We start from the raw sequence: 17,404 nt of genomic DNA, 5'->3' as shown, positions 1-17,404 counted from the left end.
TGGATTAAAATATTTAGTCAAATTTAATTGATTCAAATCTTTACAGTCTTATTGAATGCGAAATGATAAAGGAAACTCATAATCATGTTGACAACATAGCCAATAAAACCCCTTGCAGGGTCTAAATGGTAAGCTAGGAATTGGTAAGGCAAGCTTCATTTGATGGTTTAGGGTTTAGAGCCCTCCAACGTAAGGAGTTCATGATTGAATATTACATTTAATAGTTGTATTCAGTTGTTGAAGAACTGTTCTTAATTTTATATAAGGATAGTTTTATTGGCTATGCAGTCAACATGAGTAATCTGGATAATCCCAGTTACAGAACTGACTCCGGCCATGATTGCGGGAGACTATAGTCTACATATTGTTTGGCATTTATGTGATGATGCAGATGAAATATTAAACGGTCTCGTAAGCCACAATCAAAATAGACTAAGAGAGGAAATTTTGTTAATGTATGGTTAATTTTGTATAAGTTATATACGATTTATAATTTTATATGTGAATGTAATTATGTATGAGATGAGAAAAGCTAGCAATAGGTTGTTATAAATGTTTCTTATACACAATAGGAGTCATATTGATACTTATGATATATGGAGATCGTTGTCATCATGTGCGGGACTGAATGGCCATTCTATTTCGTCTTCGAAAAAATCAGTTGATCTAGGCTGTGTGCTTGTATTCAAACTGATCTTGACTTGAGGACATGTTAGTTTGTTATGTCCCTCACCGTTGCAGTACCCACATCACCTAATTTTCTTCTCGACCTTGTTCTTCAAAACTTCTTTTTGCTTGCGTTGTTTTCGTTGAGGGTCGCGAACGTTGTTTACTACACTGCTCTGGTTGATTGAATCATTCAAACCAAACGAGTTTTCAAATTCTTGTATTAGTCTTTTCATCTAATCTCTTGCAGTTTTGAAAGACGTGTCTGTCTTTGATGCAATATAGCATAACCTACTTGACGTTGAACGTAGAACATCGAACCTTGCCATTTGCATCACTTCTGGAGGCACATTCAAGTCAACATAACTGGGTGCAGAAGCCTTCGCATCCTTAGTCTACCTACTTTGAATCAAAAGTCCCAGGAAAATATGTGTAATCCAAGTGCTTCAAAATGTGAAGTTGATGGTGACACGGAAGTCCAATGGTCTCGATTTTTTTGCAGGAGTAAATTAGGGTTTTCGTACGAGAATCAAAACTAATTTCAAATGTTGTATTTTGTCAAAATATAATGTTGACATTCATATGATAAGGACTAAATCTCTTCCTCAATCCGGTACAATGTCTCCCGTTGAAGTTCATCTTGGAACGCACAAAAAGATTCGCGGGTAAAAATCTCAGCAGCATGGTTTTCAAGTTCGACCAATTTTGTGATCTGGAAGGACTTCGTCTGGGAACTTAAGTAATCAGCTTTCAACTCGTTCATACGCATTCTATTAATTCCATCTTCAATTGTACGAACAACATCTAAATATGTCTTATTGTGTTTCAGTGCAATCGCTAGTGAAGCATTCATAGACTCGCACCTTTATGTTGAGCGAATATTGGCAAAGAAATGACCAGTTAGATATGCTTGTGCCCATACATGCTGAGTATTTCCCTTCTCAATCACCCATGGATGCTTTTCGACGTTGAATTCTGAAACAACCGAACGCCATTGAATATCGAATTCCTCAGTTATCCACCAGGAAGCCATGCATTTTGAGAATGCTTTTGTAAATTTTGGGTCACCAATGTTAGCTTGTGCATTGCGAGAAAGATGGCAAGAACATAATATGTGCTTAGCATAAGGGATAATAGATTTGATAGCCCTCTGCATTGCCCTATTCCTATCGGTGACAACTGAAATAGGTGATTTATTCATCATGGCTTCTAAAAAATTCTGTAGCACCCACTCGAAAGATTGGAACGTCTCGTCAGCGATTATGACAGTAGCAAACACAATTGTGTTATGGTGATGATTGACACCGACAATAGGCATAATTGGTCGACCATACAAATTATCTTTGTATGTTGTGTCGAACGCAATTACATCACCGAAGCATGTGTAATCTGATCTCGATGTAGAATCCGACCAAATAAGATTATGCAATGCCCCTGATTCTTCTACCAAGTATGTCATAAAAAAAACCCGAGATCATCATGTTTCTTATAATCAAAGTAAGCAATAAGCGCATTCACATCCCCATCGACGATTTCCTTTGCTTTACCTCTTTGAAGTGCATTGTAGAGGTCTTTATGTGTAAATCCAACATTATGATAGCCCCCTACCTGCTGTGTTAAATAGCTCATTACTTGTGACGTGCCAACACCGACCTCTTTCAATATTGTTATCTCATCGATAACAGCCTTACTTATAGCTCTATTAGAACGCATAAATGGTGTCATAGCAGGTGTGCACAATGCATTATTATGTTTATGATAAGACTTACTTATAACCCAGTGATCGTTTGTATTTGTTGTTGTAACTACGACTTTAGCCTTGCATCCTATTCTTGTGACTGGCGTATGAGCACGTTGACGATCAACAATATTGTCTTTTGATACTCGAAACCCTTCTTTGGTACAACAAAATTCTTGTATCTTCAAATTCCATTCCACGTCAAGCCGTGTTGTTCCCTTACGTGCACTAAACCCATATTCCCGTGCGAATCCCTTGTAAAAGTACCAAGTTTGATCACGTGAAGAGTAGAGCTGACCAACCAATCTGTCAGATTCATCAACATTATGTACTTCATGGCATTCCTCGGTTGGCTTAACATTGTCTACATCAGTATGATCCATGGCAAAAATTTTGTTATGCAAGTTCAGTGGTCCCAGAGTTAATGGAGATGTAAGTAAAGGTTCACTCATCATGTTTCAGTCATGCTTTCAATAGGATGTGGTATTGGTAGTGGTAGTTAAAGGGTGGGTACAACATTAAATTCGCGTGACATATTTAGGTGTGTACAATAACTACCTAAATATATGTCGATACATTTTCTAAAAGTATCGACCCAAAAAACTTGGAAACCAATAATTATAATGTAATAGGTAAATTAACAATGTACCCGGTATAAATATACCGGTTAATTAGAAAACATGTCAACATAATATATCGACTCTTGTGTAATTTGTGTTGATACTTATTGTCCAGAATGAATGCCCAAACGGGGTGCACGTATAAAGTGTCGATACAATTATTAAAAGTATCAATCACAATAAAATCGAAACCGATAATTATAATGTAATATGTAAATTTACAATGTAACCAGTATAAATATATCGGTTTTATGAGAAAATAGGTCATCATATAAAATATCGAAACTTATTAAATTTGTGTCGATATATTTTGTCCATAATGAATGCCAGACGGGTGCACTCATAAAGTATCGATACATTTTTAAAAAGTATCGATCCCAAAAACATCGAAACTCATAATTATGATGTAATAGGTAATTTTGTAATATAACCGATATATTTATACCGATTTTATGTGAGAATATGTCTACATAATGTGTCGAAACTTTTTAATGTTGTGTCGATACTTTTTTCCAGAATGAATGCCCAAAAGGGTGAACGCATATATTATCGATACATTTATAAAAAGTATTGATCAAAAAAATATCGAAACCGATAATTATAATGTAATAGGTAAATTTGTAATGTTACCGGTACAAATATACCAGTTTACTTATAAAATAGGTCAATATAAGCGCTACTTATTACATTATATAAGCGCTACCTAATATGTTATTGTACTTGATAATATTTCCGGTTAAATACATATTTTATTATATAAACGCTACCTATTACATTATATAAGCGTTACCTAATATGTTAATGTACTTAATAATATTTCTAGTTAAATAATATAATATAACCGATCTAAATTTTAATCGATTACTTATTTAACCAATCACAACTTATATTAATCGTTTTTTAAACGTTGCATAAATTACTAAAAATATTCATCGTCATTAATTAACCTTAATTATGCGATCCAGCTCATTAGATTCCCACTAATCAATATTCCCTCAACCCATCTTTCGGCACCCACTGCCCTCATCTAACGATCAATATCTATCCAACGTACCCCTTTATCCGCACCGAATCAAATACTTGTTTAGTTCCCTAGAATACCCTCCCAACGTTTAAATGATCGACCGGTTGAGAGTCGCAGTCATTAAATGGAAACAGAAAGGGTATGATCGTAACATCGACGAGGCGCCATGTTTTTAGCTCCCTGCCCTGCTGGAAAAAAAAAGCTGTAAACAAGTGTTTCTTAAAAATAAAAAAAAGGAAAATTGTCTGAGAAACGGCACTGAAGAAAGCTTTAAGCAAAGGACCTTTTCTCGTCTTCTTTAATGGCAGATCTCTCATTTTACTGACTTGCATTATGAGTTTACGGTCTCGTTTTTTAGTTTGCAGTTGAATAAGTGATCGGAGATGCTGGACGGGATCTTTGGCCGTGGTTTTGCCTCCAAATGGTTTTTATAATCTCTTCGAATTAATGGGCTGTTTCTTTTCTTAATTTTTGGAAAATCAAATTGATGAGAATTTTTTTCTCTTTCTTTTTTCATTTGCAGCAAATCATTGATAAAACTGATAAAGAGTCGGATCGAGGTGATAAGGAGGAAGAAGACTGCGACGCTCAAGTTTTTGAAGAAAGATGTAGCCGATCTGCTCGCTAATGGCCTCGATATTAATGCTTATGGCAGGGTAATTACTTTTTAAATTTGTTATTTCTATTTTTAATCCTTTTAGTCAAGTGTGTTTTTCGTTCTTTCAAAAAAAATTTAAAAAAAAATATAGAATGATAATAGCATTAGCGGAAGACTAAGGTTTCAAGTTTGCTTATGTATTTTTGTTCAGACTTTTTTGAATGTTTGAAAATTGTCAAATTTTGTTTTGAAGTAATATAATTGTAGACGTAAAATTATAAGCGACTATTGTGCTAACTTTTTGCGAGGTTGAAACAGGTGGAAGGATATATTGCTGAATTGGATTCTATTTTGTCATACATCGAAATGTAGTGCTAACAACATAATAAGATATTATTAAATTTAATAATCAATTATGAATTTTACCTATAAAAAATATTAATGATTCATATTAATGTATGTTGTTAGCACTACATTTCGATGTATGACAAAATAGAATCTAATAAAAATTTTATCTAATAAAATTTTACCTTTATTTTTTATTAATTTAAGGACTTAACCCAAATGATGTAAATAAAAAATATGATAAAAATAATTATTTTAATCCTCAACGTTTATAAAAAAAAAAACATTTTAATCCTTATTTTTTTTAAAGATTTAGACCCAAAGCGAAAAAGTATTAGTAATACACGATTAATAAAAACTTTTTTAATTTAAAATGAAGACTAAAATGTACTAAAAAGAGGAATAAAAATTAAAATAATTATTTTATCAAATATTAAAATAATTTAACTTAAAATGAAGACTAACAGCGATTGAAGACGAATCATCCTTTCCTTCTGATTTCTCGACTAGATTGAATTTCTTTTTATTCTGCTTGTGATTTGGGGGTTTTGTTGGCGATGTCTACGGGATCTGCAACTGATTGGAGAAAATTGTTTGCGGCGGGCAATGAGCAAGAATTAGATTTCTTCCCTCCAATGGAGATTGAGGGTTCGCTTATTGTGAAACCTCCGAAGCACATATTCGAGGAGGGGATCTTAGAATGGAGGTATGCTCTTGTTGGGCAATTTATAGGCTCAACCCCCAATTTTGGATTATTGCAGAAGACGATTGACCTGATGTGGAACAAGGCTGCTCCGGTGAAGGTGAGCATTGCGGGATCCAATCTTTTTGTTTTTTCTTTTACTGGTTCGTATGCCAGGGATTGGGTTTTAGAGAATGGTCCCTGGCATATTCAACACAAGCCTCTTTTCCTTAGGAAGTGGGAGCCGAATTTGAAGGAGCTGCACTTCGATTTGGATCGCATGCCAATTTGGTTTCAGCTCTTCAATGTCCCCTTGGAATTATTTTCAAATAGCGGTTTAAGCTACATTGCAAGTGCAATTGGTAAGCCTCTTCACATGGACTCTATTACAGCTTCTAGGGAGAGATTGGAGTTTGCTACGGTTTGTATATAAATTTCTGTAAATTCTAAGATTCCAGATTACATAGATGTGTTGCTTTGCGATGATTCTATTGCCCGAATTAAGGTTGTTGTTCCTTGGAGGCCTTCATCTTGTGTGGAGTGTAAGAGATTTGGGCATTCTGTTAAATTCTGCCCTCTGGGGAAGAAGCAAGAATAGAGGGTAAAGCAAACAGTACATGAAGCTAAACTAGATGATACTGTAAATAATAGTATAGTTGAGGCTGAGAAGCAAAATCCTATAGTAGCTCCTGGAGGTAGCATTCAAACTGAGCAGATTGATCTATGTAATTCTGAAGGTGTTGTTGATACTTGTTTAGACAAGGCTCAAGCTGCTTCAGGGGATGGAGCTAAAGATGGCACTAAACAGATCACTAAGGAGGGTCCTCCTGGTAGCAACCCCCCATTGAAGCGTGGAAGAGGTAGGCCAGGTAAAACTACTATGGGGAGCTCCAAGAATAAATTTGAGATTCTGGCCTCCATTGATCCTGAACATTTGCAGCCGGTTGAGGACTCGGGTAAGAAGCAACGAGCAGCTTCGCTTGGGGTGGCTAAACTGGTCCAGGATTTGAAATTAAAGAAGAAGGAGCAGGTTGACAAAGTTATGAAGATGGAGGATAGAGGTTGTGCCTCTTCTTCCCTAAATCCCTTATGTTAATTTGTTACTGGAATGTTCGAGGATTTAATAATCCTCGCAAGCAAGGTAAAGTGATGAGGTGGGCTGCAAATTGCCAAATTGATGTTCTCTGCTTATTGGAAACTCGAGTTAAGGTTGATAGCTCTTTGGCTATTCTAAGTCGAAATTTTAGTGATTGGGAAGCTTGCTGTAATTATAATCATGCTGCCAACGGTCGAATTTGGGTTCTCTGGCGTAGATGTATGGATTGCTCAGTTGTTTCTGTTTTTGACCAATGTATTTCTGTTAGATGTGCTATTGGGGGTAACACTTTTATTCTTACTGTTGTTTATGGTTTGAATGAGGGAAATTGTAGGAGGCAGTTATAGAGTCAACTCAACTCTCTGGAATGTACTGTGGGAGATCTTCCATGGCTTATAGGTGGTGACTTCAACATCATCTTGAATGTCGAGGAAAGCTCGGTTTATGTTAGTTCCTCAACTTTGGTTGACAGTTCTGAATTTCGGAATTGTGTGGATAATTTGGGGATTTTTGATCACCCCTACAATGGTCCTTGCTTCACTTGGTTAAATAAACAACAGGATACTTATTTGGCTCGTAAGCTTGATCGTGTCATGATAAACCCAAGGTGGATCGATGTTTTCCCAGATTCTGCAGTGGAGTTTCAGGCCCCTGGGGACTCGGATCACTGCCCTGCCTTTGTGTGGCTCCACAAGGCAGCCCCTACTGCAAGGCCAAAGCCGTTCAAATTTTTCAACTTTTGGGCCTTGCACCCGGGGTTTTTAAACATTGTAAGAGATTCTTGGCAGCAACCAATGGTTGGAAATCCATCTCAGGTTTTGTTCCAAAAATTGAAGAGGTTGAAGTGCTCTCTCAAGGCTTTAAATAAAGCTCATTTCAATGACATTTCAAATAAGGTGAAACAGAAGCGAGAGGAACTCCTTAGTATTCAGCTTGCTAATCTTCAATGGGGTTCTGCTGGCAGCAGCATTGAGAATGAACTTCAAGTAGAAAGGGAGCTAAAAAATCTTGAAGAGGCTGAGTTACTATTTTACAAACAAAAAGCTAAAGCCAATTGGATCAAAGAGGGTGACCAAGGGACGAAATTCTTCCACTCAGTAGTGGCTAGCAGAACAAAGAGTAATACAATCAGAGTTCTCTATGACCAAGCGGGGAATAGATTGGACTCTTTTGATGGTATTTCGGCTGAGGTGATTAAATTTTTCCAGAATCAGCTGGGTTTGGTAGATGATAATGTCCTGGGCAGCACTGTTTCTACTATTAGGGGTCTTCTTAATTTCTTACTCCCTACAGGCGCTGACGGCAAACTATGCAGAGATGTTTCTGATGCTGAAATTAAAGAAGCCATTTGGGGGCAAGGCAATGATAAATCTCCTGAGCCCGATGGCTTTAATCCATTCTTCTTCAAGAAAGCTTGGTCCATAGTGGGTGTGGATTTTGTTGCTGCTATCAGGTATTGCTTTGACATATCTTTTATTCTCCATGCCTTTAATGCCACTGCTGTAGTCTTGGTTCCTAAAGTGCCAAATCCTAGCCTTGTCAAGGACTTCAAGCCTATATCATGCTGCACAGTGATATATAAGACCATTACAAGGATTTTAGTGAGACGATTGTCTACTGTGTTCCCTAGCATGGTTTTAAAGAATCAAACTGTTTTTGTTAAAGGTAGGAGTATAGTGGATAATACCCTCCTTGCCCAAGAGGTTGTTAGGGGCTATAGTAGAAAGAACATTTCCCCTAGATGTGCCTTAAAGTTGGATCTACAGAAAGCGTTTGATTCTCTCAATTGTGATTTCTTAGTTGTTGTTCTCACTGCTCTTGGCCTTCCTGCTAGATTTATTAGCTGGATTTCTCCTTGTTTTACCAAGCCTAGCTATTCGATTGTAATAAATGGCAGTTTAGTTGGTTATTTTAGGGGGGCTCGTGGTGTTAGGCAAGGTGACCCCCTTTCACCTTATCTCTTTGTGCTTGCCATGAATGTATTATCAAATCTATCAAACCTGGCTGCTCTTAAGGGGATTTTCAATTATCATCCCAAGTGTAAAAGGATTGGTTTAACCCATCTTTGCTTTGCGGATGATCTCCTCATCTTTTGCAAGCCCTCTGTTGACTCTATTAGTGGTGTCAAAGCTGTTCTGGAAGTTTTCTATCTCATGTCTGGGTTGAAGCTCAATATTAACAAAAGTGAGATTTTTGTAGCGGGGTTAACTGTTGCTCAATGCACTGCCATCAGTGAGGGCACTGGTTTTAAATTAGGCAAACTCCCTGCTCGTTACTTAGGAATTCCTTTGGTGACTAAGAAGCTCACGGAGAGAGACTGCCTTAGTCTCATTGATAAAATCAGAGCTAGGTTGACATTGTGGGGAAATAAACATTTGAGTTTTGCTGGCAGGCTCCAGTAAGTGCGTTCTGTTTTGTTCAGCCTAACTAATTATTGGTGTAGGCAAGTTATGCTTCCTCGGGGGTAATCAAGAAAGTTGAGCAGTTATGCTCTCGGTATTTCTGGAAGGGTGCTGATCTTCCTGCTAAGGGAGCTAGGGTGAGCTGGAGACATATCTGTCTTCCAAAGTATGAAGGGGGCCTTGGTGTTATTGATATACAAGGATGGAATAGGGCTTGTTCTGTGAGGTTGATTCAAAACTTATTGACTGATGAGGGTTCCTTGTGGGTGGCTTGGACTCGGTCTTATGTTATTAAAAATACAGATTTTTGGCATATGGTTCCTCCTACTGATGCTAGCTGGAATTTCAAAAAGCTGTTGAAGATGAGACATTCGGTTAATCGTCTCTTTGTTAACCGTGATTGTGCCCTCAGTACTAGACAGATATGGGAGGACTTGCGCATCGTGGCTCCAAAGGTTGCTTGGCATCATCTGGTTTGGTTTTCCGGGCGCATCCCTAAGCATAGCATAATTCTGTGGATGGCCATTTTGGATAGGCTTCCCACCCGGGTTAGACTGATGCGAATGGGACTAGTAATAGAGAATGATCGATGTCTCTTCTGTGATTTGGTGCCTGAGACTAGAAATCACATTTTCTTTGAATGTGATTATGCTAAAAGCCTCTGGAAGGCCATCATTCTGCTCTGTGGAGTTAACCGAAGAGTAAGCCACTGGGAAGGCGAGCTTTCATGGGCTGCTCACTGCCTTAAAGGAAAGTCCCTTCTCACGAGTGTTTAAGCTTGCTTTGACAAACTATGTGTATGTCATATGGAGAGAAAGGAACAACAGACTGTATTGTGTATGTCATATGGAGAGAAAGGAACAACAGACTGTATGGTGGATTGCTTAGGCCGATGAGTGATATCCTGCTGAGCATTAAAACTGATATCCAGATTCGACTCGATGGTTGGCCAATTAACAGAAGTGACTCTAGGAACATTGCCCTTTGTGTTAGCTGTGATAATTTCATAATTGTGATGTTGTTTTCTCTGTTCCTTGTTAGCCTTTGTTTTGCATATGTTCTCTTTGGTAATGCTTTGCTATTAGATGGATGATGTGTTGTAATGAGTTGGTTTTTTTTGTAGCAGAATTCTGCTTTCTTGGGTAATGAAATTGATTATCCAAAAAAATATTCTAAAAAGAAGAATAAAAAAATTATTTTATTAAATATAAAAAAATATTTTAAAATAATTTTTAAAAATGACGAGAATCAAATATTTTAAAAAATAAGGTCAAAACGTTAGAATTAACCCAAATGATAATCATTATGTTATGGTCTTAGCAATCGCTAGCCCATTTAAATAAAGTCAACATCTCTAATATTATGAGATAAATTATTGGTTTTAAAACTAAATATTAATTTTTAAAAACATATTGATTATTAAATTTTGTTGTAGATTGGAAAAATAATAATAATGTAAGTAGTGAGAGATAAAAAAATTAAAATTTTTATCGAAAATATAACTTCAAAAAATTATATAATTCATATAATTTTAAAATAAATATTATCCATTAATTTAATATATATTATAAATATTAAGAATAACTAACCCGACCTTTATTAGCAGATGAAGGTACTGAAACTGGACCTAAAGGCTAAAAGAATTGAAAAGCCATATCTATGCGCTGCAAATAAAGCTAACAGATACACTAATCGGAAACTAAGCTATAGATTGCAAAAGCTTATACATTGAACTCAACCCATTTTCCCATGCCCACCCTCCTTCATCTTTGCGCAATACTCGAACAAGCTACCGTCGAAACATCGTCGTACCGCTTCTTTCGACAGCATGCCTTCCTCGTCCCGTGCTAGGACATATAGAATAGCCCACTCCAACTTGGTCGTAATCCTACATTCGAGGCATTAGACTAGCAATCTCAAAATCAAATTACAAAAAGGGATTACCAAGTAACAAACCATCCGAAGAAGTCGTATGTGATTCGATTCCCCTCCGTCATTGCCATAGTTCTCTCAGTGTGAATTTGTCCGGTACTGTTCGAGCGTATTTGCTGAACATGTTTTCAAGGTTCACAGGAATGTACCTATAATACACATGTTCCAATGCCTCGGTTAATTCAAATAATTTTCCATCGGTTAGCCAAGTGAATGCTTAATTACCTCCCTTCGGTGTCGTAAACGCCCGAGTCGCTACCGTGCTTGGCTTTATGTATGTTGTGAACGTATATCGGCAAGAACGGTGAAGGTATCCACCCCTGCAATCGAAACATTCACCATTTTTATACCGTAAAACATTATAGATGGTTCATCCTTCTTATTTGGATGAAGAGCCACAAAAAGTGGTACAACAATAACTACAGACATAAAAGATAGTTAACAATGAAAACCACCGGAAGTGTAGGATAGCTCATGGCTCCATTAATAAGAACGGATATAGTCAGAGAGGAGATGGGATTAAATCCGATAGCCCGAAAACCTGTCTCGGAATCGAAATTGGAAGATCCTTTTAATTAGTCCAACAAACTAGATTCAAAACCTATAAATATAACATTTGAGAAAGAATTGTACCGGCGTAAGTCTCCCAAGGATAGACGATCCCGTTGTGGTCCTGGTCGAAAAAAGCGACGTGCTGTTGAAGAACAGTCATGCCATTATGGTTGTGGCTCGTCGTTCCATTAGGGTGATCGACATCCGGTGCCGCCAAAGCTCTGGCCATATCTGATTGCTCCAACAATCAACTTTCAAACTGTAAATTCAAAATTCTGGAAAATAATTTGGGACAATAAAGCTTACAAGGTTTGGGAAGTGTATCTTCCAAGTCGTTTCTCACTCTCCTTCCATAAGTGACTGGTGCATAAGGAGCTTCAGTTGCCAATGCATCGTTTTCCATTGCTCTTCGATTTCTCTCCTTTTTTTGGCCTATTTTCCTCTCTATATATAATGGTAAAAGAGCATCTGTTTTTAACATGAGATAGTATAATTACGTGGAAGCCATGCAGGGAAACCTTATTGGGGTGGAGACATTTGCATGCTTTCCATGACGTTTTCTTTCTTCACCCTAACATTTGGCACCTTCCAAGAAAAGGATAAAAACATAGTAATTCATCAAAATAAGATTTTTTTTTTCTTTTTACAAAATTATTGATTAATCTTAACTTTTGGATCCTCCTCTTTAATCATGAGTAAATGATTTTTCGGTATTTAATTAGCGAAATAGCGAGCACGAATTAAGTAATTAAACAGTTTATTATTGTTATCTCTTAAAGTTTTAAGTTTAAATATAACATTTATAAAGATGTATGAATGTTCATTATCAAATGGTTAAAAGTTTTTTGAACATCTATTATCTTATATTCACCCTAAATTAATAAAAATATATATTTCTTAGATAAAAATTGAAAATCAATAATAAAAATAGATTTTGTATACATTCTAATATTTTATAAAACATATTCAACGCAATTAAATTTGTCATTTATTATATTTATATAATATAAAACAAACTTTTGCCAATGTGTTCTTAATGTGCAAACAAATTTCAAAAATATTGAAAATTTCAGATCAAAGATTTAAATAACAGTCCCATAATACCGCAATGTTTTATGTTTTAGTTTGTTTAGTTTATTTTGAACTAGTATTAATTAAATAATTCAATTTTATGATTATTTTTCTTAATAAATGTCATAGAGCTTCATAAACAATAATTACTATGTCCTACAATAATAATAAAAAATAAAAAATACAATAATAATTATATTATTATTTTTAAATATCTAAAAGTTTGAATAAAATAATATTTGATATCCGAAAATACATAGGACTAAGCGTGGACGGGACACTACTTGAAACATGGCAAATTGCATGTTCACAACGTCACGTGTCTTTGAAACAAAACAATAACACAAGCCGAAGACGGTGGCTCTCTTGGAACCTAGAATCAGCGGATGCAAACCTGACAAGGTCATAGCAAAGCATGGCTTTGAGTATTCACCGTCAATTCATACACACGAAAGTTACAGATATCAATATCTCGATCCCCATCTTCGTTTCTTTAGCAAAAACGCAAGGCGTTGAGGAGTGATTTAAGAGGTATTCAAACAGCTAGTGGAACCCCTTGGGTCTTATTCGGAGACTTCAATGCCATCCTATCTAGCTCCGAAAAGGTTGGCGGAGCTCGCAGAGGAACTGGCTGTAAACTCTTTCAAGAATTTCTTCACCCAGCATAATCTTATGGATTTGGGCTTCAAAGGCCCTCAATTTACCTGGATGCGAGGTGGGGTCTTTGAACAACCGGATAAAATGGTGGCAAATGATTGCTGGAACATGATCGCCCCGGTTGTGACTGTTTATCACCTTCCCCGCATTAAATCTGATCATAGACATATGTTACTTCGTTCCTCTGGTAATCCGACCCACGTCCTTTCGAGACGTTTTCGTTTTTTTGCAGGTTGGACAAAGCAACCTCAGTTTAATTATTTTGTCCAAGATAACTGGAATTTCAAGGGTAACATACAACAAGCTATCAACAACTTTACTGAATCTCTTAAAATCTGGAACAAAAACGTCGTTGGTCACATTATCCAAGACAAGAAGAACCTCAAGAACAAAATTTCGGCTATCCAAGCGACCATGGATAAATATGGAAGTGACCATTTACAAGCTGTGCAGATGGATCTTTGAACCAAATGAATAATTTTCTAAACAATAATTTTGTTATCAACAATGTTATGAGTTGACACATAACTAATCTGCTTAAGCATGACATGTAAGGTTTTAAACGAACCTTTGAAACTATCTTACTGCTTAAAAACCTACCTCAGGTACCATAATCCATATAGTTGAACAGTAAAACCAACAAGAAAAAGTTTGGAAATTACTAAAATACAGTTTGTAAGTGAAAATCAGATAGAAAAGATCCTTGAAGTAGCATTTTGAACCTCATTTTCATCTGCATTTTCACCGGTTAATTCCTCAAGTGATTTGCCCTTGGGTTCAGGCACCAGTAGGGTGAACAACGTTCCAAAGAAATTGATGACCCCGAGCATGATAAGTGAATATCGGACACCAATGCCTGTCTGGTAGCCCGCATCGGTCTTGGCTGGATCGGTGCTTTGAGCTGCGTATAAGAACCCAAATGCACCGACGATGGCACCGGCTTTCCCTGCTGCAGCTGATATTCCATGGCAGGTTGACCGTAATCTTGCCGGGAAGATCTCAGCGGGCACAACGAATGTTGTAGTATTGGGTCCAAAATTGGCAAAAAAGAAGGTTAGTGCATACATTATCACAAAGCCGATTCTATTGGGTTCCAATGTCCAATGGTGGTATGGGATTGCAAGAGCAAACATGAACACTGTCATGAAGAAGAATCCCAACAATTGAATAGAGAATCTTCCGATGATATCAATCAATCCCACCGTTAACCAATACCCCGGAACGGTACTGCATAGGGCGATCAACGTTTGAGCTCTTGCAATTTTGTACACTTCATGGATTGCATTCATGCTTGCAGCCGAAGGAATCCATCCAATCGCACTGAAGATGTCCTTTTGGAATAGGTTTTGGCTGTAAAATGCTATGTCTAATAGGAACCAAGTGCTTGTAGTTCCGAGCAAATGAAGTCCGTGGCGTTTCAAAAATTCCTTGGAGAACAAGCCAAAGGAATTCGCTTTACTTCCCGACATCTTTATAACTTTATCTTCCTCTGCTTCAAGATCTACATTCAACACTTTCGACATGTCCGCCGCAGCCTGCTTCGCGTTCTTCGCGACGAGGGCCGTAAACCGAGCCGTTTCGGGCATCTTCATTCGCCAATAATAAGTGAGAGCGGCTGGGAGTGCTCCAAACATCAAAATTATGCGCCAGACATAGTCAGCCTGCGGTACGGTGGAGGCTGCCGCATTCACAGAATAGGGAGGTGCCTTGAATGCATGATCAAATGAAGCAGACACAATTAGACCTACAATACCACCACCTAAAATCCCGAACCCTTGCATCGCAAAGACCGCTGCAATAAATGCTCCGCGGGTCCTTTTGTTGGCGTATTCAGACATAATCGTAGCTGAAAGAGGGTAGTCGCCACCGATGCCGAAACCGAGCCAAAATCGGAAGAAACAAAGGGTAGAGATAACACCCTTTGCATTGCTTCCAAATGACAACCCAGAGGCAATAGAGCAAACAACCATGAGAAGCAAAGTGATACCATAGACCTTTTTCCGGCCCAATTTGTCGCCGAGCCACCCGAAAAACAGTTGTCCTACTAACGTGCCAACTAAAGCGACACCATTGACAGCGGCCGCAACATTCGGAGGTAGGGTTCCGGGCTTGGGTGCACCATCGACATGGTAATATATACGACCGAGTAACTTGGTGACGATGGAGATGCAAAAGAGATCGTAAGCATCGGTGAAAAATCCCATCCCTGCGATAACTATGGCGGTGAAATGATACCATTGAGTCTTGGCTGCATCCAGTGCGCCCAGCACTCCTAACTGTTCTCTAGCCATGCCTGCACCTTGCAAAATGCCATTATTATATCAGTAACTTACAATTATTACATTAAATTTGGCATTATTATATCACTAAATCAAAATTATTAAATTAATTTGGTCCGATAATCTAATTAACCAAATATTACTTGGTTTATATAAGTAAGTTACAATTATTACATTAAATTTGTTTTTTTAATCAATATGTGTATAATCATTCAACAAATACGTAAAAAGAATATTAGTCAAACAATTCAACTATAATATATATATATATATATATATATATATATATGAATGATAATTTCGTTACGTGTGGGTGACTAAACCTAACTAATGGATAATAAATGAATTATCAGGGCAAAATCAACGAGATAATGCGTTGAATTTTTTTTTCACGAGATACTGTTTTCGCCAGATTAATTACTCAGATGTGGTGATATCTACAGTCTCCATATAGGTCGCTAGGTACTCCGGGCGACGTCGGGGTAGGTCGCCATGCAGTCCCCAAAGGTCACCATGCAGTCCATAATAGGTCTGACTTCATTTTTATAGATCCCGTACCTCATCCTGTTAATCCTAATAATCATTGTTCTGTTGTAATTTGCCTGAATATAATATAAACATTTGATTTGTAGCATTTACTTGTTATTGTTCAGTTCTTCTTTTCTTTGGACTATTTCCTTAATATATTTGTTTTGGTTGTTGCTTAATATATTTACAGTGAGATAGCGGATGGGGAACTGGCCATGGGGACTGCATGGCGGCCTACCCAATCTCACCACATCGCGGGGACGTCGCCCGAAGCACCTGACAACCTACATAGGAACTGTAGATATGACCCCATCTGAGCAATTAATCTGGCGAGAATAGTATCTCGTGAAAAAAAAATTCAACGCATAAGAGAACTTGAAGTGAATAAAAAATATATCACTACTTAGGTCAACGCTGAAAGTGACTAGATTTATGTATAATTAGTTGACTTTATATATGTATAAAGACATAAATGGCTGGTTTCGGACACTTACTTAAATATAAATAAAAATATATATCAATTTAAACTTTCCAATGCGATCCACAGATGAGATCAAAAAATTTATAAAATATCTAAAATTTAAATTCATATTTAAGAGATAAAACCGTGAATTTATTGAATGAAAATCGATTTTATAAATTCAATACTTATCTATTACCTAAGTTTCGGACATTATAAAACTTGACCACGTTTGAATTGAAATATTATAGGCAAAGATGTTTATAGTTTAGTGTTTTGGAACACAATAACAGTAGTCAAGAACATAGATAAGATTTTACATAAACGAAAACATATCATCAACATAAAATAGAAATAAAAATTTAAAGCTTTCGGATGGGAAGATGTATTTTGTCAACTCGTGGTTCATCACTAACCTGTGTTATCTTCAAATAGTATGGCAGTGAAGGATGGAAGGAAAGAAAGAAATGATAAAGAGGAAATGGTGGATTAATTGAAAAAGATGGCGGCCTTTTAAACAAAGGTGAGCATTACCGAGTGTATGGCATCTATTGAAGGATATACCCTTTCTATTCTTTTTATTATTTTTTTGGAAGTCAACTTCTCTTCTTTATTTGTCATTGTCACCAATTGTATGGCCTTTTGGATTAACATGAACTCAATTACTATGGGTGCAAGTTTGGTCGAAGGTTTGTGATCCATGTGCCCACCTTAAAAAAAATGAAAACCTCTTCACGTTAGAGTTTTAAGAGTA

At 37.0% G+C, this 17,404-nt stretch overlaps 3 protein-coding genes and 1 long non-coding RNA gene across 5 annotated transcripts; 2 read left to right on the top strand and 2 right to left on the bottom strand.

The window, feature by feature from the left end:
* Positions 1-4,147: 4,147 nt before the first annotated feature.
* Positions 4,148-4,990, top strand: LOC120151176. The gene is made up of 3 exons (XR_005518597.1): positions 4,148-4,472; positions 4,572-4,704; positions 4,965-4,990. It is a non-coding gene; the product is annotated as an uncharacterized LOC120151176 (long non-coding RNA).
* Positions 4,991-10,891: 5,901 nt separating this feature from the next.
* LOC120151168 (peroxygenase-like) lies at positions 10,892-12,087 on the bottom strand. The gene is given in 7 exon segments (XM_039163705.1): positions 10,892-11,059; positions 11,128-11,170; positions 11,173-11,252; positions 11,329-11,423; positions 11,559-11,644; positions 11,737-11,886; positions 11,962-12,087. Coding segments are annotated over 7 exon segments (705 nt in total). The 5' UTR covers positions 12,059-12,087; the 3' UTR covers positions 10,892-10,905.
* A 1,218-nt stretch (positions 12,088-13,305) lies between these two features.
* On the top strand, positions 13,306-13,848 carry LOC120151189. Its single transcript, XM_039163718.1, has one exon. It carries the CDS (start codon positions 13,306-13,308, stop codon positions 13,846-13,848), a length of 543 nt encoding a protein of 180 aa, XP_039019649.1.
* Positions 13,849-14,045: 197 nt separating this feature from the next.
* On the bottom strand, positions 14,046-17,142 carry LOC120151167 (probable inorganic phosphate transporter 1-3). Of its 2 annotated transcripts, none has more exons than XM_039163703.1 (2): positions 17,067-17,142; positions 14,046-15,682 (listed from the first exon to the last, which is right to left on the bottom strand). In XM_039163703.1, exon 2 carries the CDS (start codon positions 15,672-15,674, stop codon positions 14,070-14,072), a length of 1,605 nt encoding a protein of 534 aa, XP_039019634.1. In that variant the 5' UTR covers positions 15,675-15,682; positions 17,067-17,142; the 3' UTR covers positions 14,046-14,069. The 2 variants fall into 2 exon arrangements, with proteins under 2 accessions (XP_039019634.1, XP_039019635.1); XM_039163704.1 differs by having other exon boundaries at positions 14,046-15,676; positions 17,067-17,123.
* Positions 17,143-17,404: the final 262 nt, after the last annotated feature.

The sequence above is a fragment of the Hibiscus syriacus genome, unplaced genomic scaffold, assembly GCF_006381635.1.
Source record: "Hibiscus syriacus cultivar Baekdansim isolate YM2019G1 unplaced genomic scaffold, ASM638163v2 tig00111028_pilon, whole genome shotgun sequence".
NCBI lineage: Eukaryota > Viridiplantae > Streptophyta > Magnoliopsida > Malvales > Malvaceae > Hibiscus > Hibiscus syriacus.
Note: the sequence above shows the minus strand (reverse complement) of the source record. Positions and strands in the feature narration are given on the sequence as shown.